At 64.0% G+C, this 6,041-nt stretch overlaps 1 protein-coding gene across 5 annotated transcripts in view; it reads left to right on the top strand.

The window, feature by feature from the left end:
- The window catches only part of MAP7D1 (MAP7 domain containing 1), a 41,737-nt gene extending 37,805 nt beyond the window's left edge, over window positions 1-3,932 (top strand). For all 5 annotated transcript variants that reach the window (XM_034754067.1, XM_034754066.1, XM_034754064.1 and 2 more), the window contains 6 exons: window positions 627-731; window positions 1,237-1,290; window positions 1,706-1,769; window positions 2,211-2,328; window positions 2,688-2,884; window positions 3,235-3,932. In XM_034754067.1, coding sequence (XP_034609958.1) covers window positions 627-731; window positions 1,237-1,290; window positions 1,706-1,769; window positions 2,211-2,328; window positions 2,688-2,884; window positions 3,235-3,245 — 549 coding nt within the window. In that variant the 3' untranslated portion in view covers window positions 3,246-3,932. The remainder of the gene's footprint in view (window positions 1-626; window positions 732-1,236; window positions 1,291-1,705; window positions 1,770-2,210; window positions 2,329-2,687; window positions 2,885-3,234) is intronic.
- The last annotated feature ends 2,109 nt before the right edge of the window (window positions 3,933-6,041 follow it).

Raw genomic sequence — 6,041 nt, 5'->3', positions numbered from 1 at the left:
TGGGGAGTGGAGCAGGATGGGGGGCTCTGGGAGGGGATGGGCACAGGGTGGTTCCGTAGTGGCATGGGGTGGGCAGGGGCGGGGGTGACAAGGTCCAGGTCCTGGGCACAGACCCCCAATGCGGGAGGGAGCCACGTACCTGCCCTGCCCCCTAGTGGTGGAGAGAAGCACCAGTGGCCCAGAATTCCCACGCCGCAGCTGGCAGGCAGCTGGCGACGTCTGGCCCTTCCCCTGCGGGGGGCTGTGCCAGGGCAGGCTCTGTGGGGAGCTGGGGTGTTGCTGAGCTGCCTGGACAAGGCCCACAGCCCAGCCTTTGCTGAGTTTCAGCATGGGAACAGCCTCCAGCTCTGGCCCCCCGCTGTTCCAGTCTGCACCCCTCCCCCCCAGCGCTGCCGGTGCCCCTCACCCGCAACCCGCACCCCAGCCTGGGCCTGGCTCCCGGTTGTGTTATACCCAGCAGCCCGCTGGGCCTGTGCCATGCACACAGGGTGGTGGTGGGACTTCCACTAGACACTCTCCCCGGGGTGATGGTTGGCGAGGCCCAGCGGTGGGAAACGCCCCCTCCGGCAGGGCAGTGCCCTTGACTGTGTACTGACCTTGGGGGCTGGCTCCCCCCTGTCCTGCAGAGGGAGGAGGCAGAGGCGCGGGCCCGCGAGGAGGCCGAGAGGCAGCGGCTGGAACGGGAGAAGCATTTCCAGAGGGAGGAGCAGGAGCGGCTGGAGAGGAAGAAGGTGAGCGGGGAGGGGTGCATTGCAGGAGGAGTGGGGCACGGTGGGGTTGGAGAGCAGAGGAAGGTGGGGGTGGGGTGGGGAGAGTGGGGGGTGGGGCAGGGCAGTGTCGGGGTGCGGGGGCAGAGCCCAGGAGGCTGACACAGTCCAGACAGAGTTGAGGAGGAGGGAAAGGGGGGCAGTGGTGCAGGGGCGGTAGGGCAAGGCAGAGCCCTGGGGACGGGGAGCAGAGAGCGATGCGCGGGCGCTGCACTCTGAGGAAGCGCCTGGTGAGCTGCCGGGTCAGAGCCCCTGTGCCCCGGAGACCAGGCGGGAGGGGGGCAGCTGCCAGCGCTTTCCCCACGGGTGTCTGGTGCAGTGTGGGCAGCTGCCCCTGAAGCCCACATTGGGTCCGCCAAGCAGGGTTGGACCCATCGTCCTGCAGAGCCGTGCCGCCTCGAGCCCAGCTGGGCAGAGTGTGGGGTGCCAGGCGAGGGCTCTGGGACTGACCCACCTTCTCCCTCCTCAGCGGCTGGAAGAGATCATGAAGAGGACGCGCAAGTCGGACGCGGCCGATGCCAAGGTGGGTGCCTGTGGCTGCAGCGTGCCAGCGAGTGCCCTGCTGCGCGCGGGGCTGCCCGTCCAGTGTGAGCTTGGGCTTGGGGGGGGATTCTGAGCCCAGCCCCTCCTGTTTCTTTGGTGAGACCCTGGGATGCCGCATGCCTGAGCTGTGCCCAACCCTGCTGGCCTAGGGCTGCCTCGGGTGGTCACGGGAGGTGGTGAGCGGGCAGTGCCAGGGCTGGGGGGGGCTAGCAGGCTGCCCCACATCCCAGCAGCCCTTGGGGTGGGCCTGGGGAGTTGGGGTCTCTCCCCTGGCGATGCCCCCCTCCCCCTCAGCATGGGGTCCCGGCGACAGGGCTGTAGGGCTGCCAGCCCAGGCCTGTCCCTGCCCCCCCGGCCCTTGGGACACAGCTCAGCGGCTCCTCTCCCCTCTGCAGAAGAAGGACGAGAAGAAAATGGTGAATGGGAAAGAAGCCAAACAGGAGACTGACGCCAGCCCAGGTAAATGCAGGGCAAAGCTGCTCCCCCACCAGGCTTGCATGGGAGAGCCCCTACCCCAGCCCACCCCCACCCCTCTGCTCCGTCCCTCCCCCCCAAGGCCGCACATCCCTCCGTCCCTAACCCCATCCCTCCAGGCGGCACACCCGCACCTCCCCCCTTCCAGGCCTGGGCAGCACACCCCACTACGCCACCCCTCCACTCCCCACACCCGTACACACGAGGCCAGTCACGCAGGGCCCTCCCATGGCCCACCCCACCCCACTGGCCCTGGGAGACACGCAGCCCAGACCCACAAGTGACACCCACCAGATCTCCTGGCCAGGCCTGTGTGGGACACCCACCTCCCATTGGTCCCACAGCCCTACTCTGCTGGGCCCAAGCATCCCATCCCTCCTGGGGTCCGGTCCAGGGGGGCTGACCCATCTCTGCTCCGGTCCCCAGGCTGTGGGAAGCGAGCAGGGCTGCTGGCGAAGGAAGAGGAGCTCCCTGAGTCAGAGACGCCCAGCACAGAGAGTCAGGGTTTGCGGACGGGCCCTGTCCCTGAGGGGCTGCAGCAAAGGTATCTGCCCTGGGGGGAGGCACCGGGCAGGCCAGGGGGAGCTGGGACCACACAGGGGGCAGCTGGGAGCGCCTGGGGCCAGGGGGAGCTGGGACCACGCAGGGGGCGGCTGGGGCCAGAGGGAGCTGGGACCACACAGGGGGCAGCTGGGAGCACCTGGGGCCAGGGGGAGCTGGGACCACACAGGGGGCGGCTGGGAGCGCCTGGGGCCAGGGGGAGCTGGGACCACGCAGGGGGCGGCTGGGAGCGCCCAGCCCTGGGGCCAGGGGGAGCTGCAGCTCTGCAGCCTGTGAAGGTTGGAGCGAGGGGGCTTGGGGCTGGGATCTGTGAACCCCTCTTCCCCCCATGTGTTCCTGCAGCGCCCCCAGCAAGGACGTGGCGCCCCTGGTGAACGGCGTGCAGCCCGGCAAGCACGAGAACGGCTTCCCCGGCAAGGAGGTGGGCCAGGGCATGCTGGAGCTCTCACAGCACAGTGGCAGCACCGACCCCATCATCCCCTTCGGGGACAAGGAGCCCTTCCTCAAGACGGCCGTCGTCAAGCCCCCCCAGGTCACAGGTAGGGGCTTCCCCTGCCCGCCCTTGCCGGAGCTCATCCGCCCGACATGGCTCCCCGGCATGGGGCTCAGTGGGGGTGGGATAGAGCCCCAGCAGGGGGGCTTGGGGGGGCCCAAGCAGGGCTTGGGGGAAGGGGCTCAGCTTGGCCCTGGAGCAGATCCTGGCAGAGCGACAGCATCAGCCTGTAGCAAACCTGGGCTGCACAGGTGCCGTCCCCTCCTCTCGCCACCGTGGCCCCTTGTGTCCCGGGCCATCCTGCCGGGTCTCCCCCTGCCTGTGCTCCGCGCGGAGCCCCGGGCCGGGCTGGCAGGCAGTGTCCCTAATCCACCTCCTGCTTTCTCTCGCCTGCAGAAGTGCTGTGAGGGGCAGGTGCGTCTCCCTGGGCAGAGCGCCCCCTGGTGGCCCGCGCCGTGGCTGCCTCGGTGTGGGGCGAGGCGAAGTGCCAGTTCCGGACTTTCTCACAGAACTATAGCTGTTACCAGACGAAAAACCACGTCACTCCCACCTACCGCCCCAGGAAGAGGATGAACCGGGCAGGGCAGGGGGCCGGGACGTGCCCCCCCAGCCAGCCCCAGAGACTCTTGGTTTCTCTTTTTGTTCGTTTTTAACATGCACCTTATCAGACTGACACCCCCGCCCCTCCTAGCGGTTCCCACCGCGCCGCCCCCGACGTGTGGTGTAATAATGTCGTTATTTAACTTGCTGGGGACAGTGTATGTGAATAATGTAAATAAAGCTCCGTGTGACATCAGGGACGAGCGCCAGGCCCAGCTCTCTCTGTGCAGGAGGCCGGGCCCATCCCGCAAGCTTGGAGGGTGCAGGAGGCTGACCCTGGGTCTAGGGTTCGATCTCCTTTAACCTCCCGTAGCCGGGCCCAGCCAGCCGCTCGGTGCCACTCTGACGACTCCCCCGTGCGACGTGCTACGCTCTGGGCCGCTGCGGGCGTGGGTGTCGGTGCTGTGTGTGGGAGGGGGCCGCCGGGGCCGCGCCCGCCTCGCTCGGTGCCAATGTGACAGTGTTATGCATCTGAACAATAAAATGGAAGAGCCGCCCCGCCTCCGCGTCTGTGTGTGCTCGGAGCCTGCCGGTCGGTCTCTGCCTCCTGCTCTGGGCCGGGCCCGAGCTGGCAGCTTGGGCAGAAGGGAGGCCTCAGGCTTCTCTTACCATCGCCAGCCGGTGACGCCAGCGCCTCGGACCCGAAGCTGGAGCCAAATGCACACGGCCTCTCCCTGCTGCGCTGGGCCCAGTGCAGGGAACCAAGGCTCAGCTTGGCACCCCTTGCCCTGGAATCTAGCTGTGAGAGATGCTGCTGCAGGATCTGAGCTTTCCGGCCGCTTTACCGCTGCAGTCCAGGAGATGGCAGCAACCTTTGTGCTCTTCCTTCTCTGCTGATGGGGCGTGAGATCCCAGCAGGCCCTGGCCTCTCTCCAAAAGGTAGTTAGCTACAGGGTACTGAGTCCCAGCCCTGGGGCAGCTGCTCGGAGCCCGGGCGGTGCCTGAAAGGAGCAGCGCAGGACCCTGGAGCTCCAGCCACCGGGAGCTCATTTTCCAGCCCAGGTAGGAATTGTGCAGCCGATTCCGTTTGCCGAAGTCGCAACTCCCCAAACTTTTTGTTTTTGTGAATTTTTTTTTAAATCGTAACATTTATTGAAAAATGTTCCTAAAATTTTCCATCCACCTGAAAGCCTCTAAACCCGGATTCAATTTTTAAATTTCCCTTTAAAATGTAAACATAGGATTGAAATCAAAGAGGAGAAGGGAGGCAAATGTTTTTTTGATATTGAATTTTTCACAAATCCCAAACCTTCCATAAAGAACAAGTCATGAACATAAAGAACAACAAGTCATGTTCCATAAAGAACAACCCATGCCACGAGCAACCGCCTGCCACCCACCCCTGCAGCCCACGTGGGGAGAGGTTGGAGTTTGTTAGTTCCTTATGACTGAGAGTTTATTACAAATACCCTGGAGCTATGGGCCCACCCCCAGCGTAGTGTGTCTGGGTGCACAGCCCAGCTGGGCTTAGGAACCCTCTGCTGTCCAGAACTTCCCCTTACCAGCAAGGTCTGTTTGTTACATGGAAGGTCTCTGATTATCGGGCAAGCTGGTCCTAGCACAGCGAGCCCGGTGGTTGGGTATGTATTGTAGACACCATGATCTCGCTCCTGGCTTGGTGTGGTTCGGAGGATTGGGACTGGCAGAGCAGACAGCTGTGGGCTAGCCAGATGCTTATGCTGCCTGCTCCAGTGCTGACAGTGTAAGGGCAAGGACTGTCTCTTTGGGGTGTAGCCAGGCAGTGCCCAGTGGCCAGGAGCTACCACAGTGCAAGTATGAGTTAATAACAGTAGGGCAAGGCAGATCCTTTCTTAGCCATTTGTGGTAAGGTCTCCCCTTTGGCCTCTGCCCTGTGTCGCTAGCCTCCAGGCCTGGAACACGCAAGCAGAGAAAAGGATTTGGGAGGGTTGTGTTAATTGCTGAGATGCCGAGGAGCAGTCGGTAGTTGACTCCTGGGCTGGGGAGCCTGCTTGTCCCCCACCACAGGAGCGGAGGGGTGCGCTGCCGGGGAAGGTTTCTGTGGTGGGCTGCTGGATACTTTCTGCCCCGGCCTGCGAAGACAGCCGGTCTGGCTCCAGCCCTGGGGACCCAGGATCCCGCTGCTCCCTTGGAGGAACAGATTCCTCAAAGCGTTAAATCTCTTTCCTAACCCCCCCCCCCGGACCCCCCCCCCCCCCCCCCCCGTCCCCCTCTAGCTCGCTGCTCAGATGTTCTTCCCTTCTAATATGTCGATGACACTCGGGGGGTCTATTTTCAGCCCCCTTCAGCATACCAAGGTCAGCGTGGCTGGCCGTGGTGCATGGCTCTCGCTGGCTTCCTCCCCTGCCCACCCACAGAGCCTGGCAAGGTGGGAAAGGGGCCTCTGGGCATCATCAACACTAAAGCGGTAGAGCTGCTACTAATAACCGAAGAGCGAGACTCTTCCTTTCACAGTGCTCAGAGGGCCGTGCCCCCCTTATACGGATGGGGAAACTAAGGCACAGAGAGGATCCAAGGTCACACACCATGGCAAAGTCAACACAGAGCCCAGCTCTCCTGGTTCCCAGTTTCCTGCTCAAAAGCAATGTCAGGTTGTGCCAGGGCTGCGTTCGAAGCCAGCCCTG

Source organism: Trachemys scripta, chromosome 20 (assembly GCF_013100865.1).
Source record: "Trachemys scripta elegans isolate TJP31775 chromosome 20, CAS_Tse_1.0, whole genome shotgun sequence".
NCBI classification, from domain to species: domain Eukaryota; kingdom Metazoa; phylum Chordata; order Testudines; family Emydidae; genus Trachemys; species Trachemys scripta.
The sequence above is the reverse complement of the archived record's forward strand: the minus strand, read 5'-3'. Positions and strand labels throughout refer to the sequence as shown.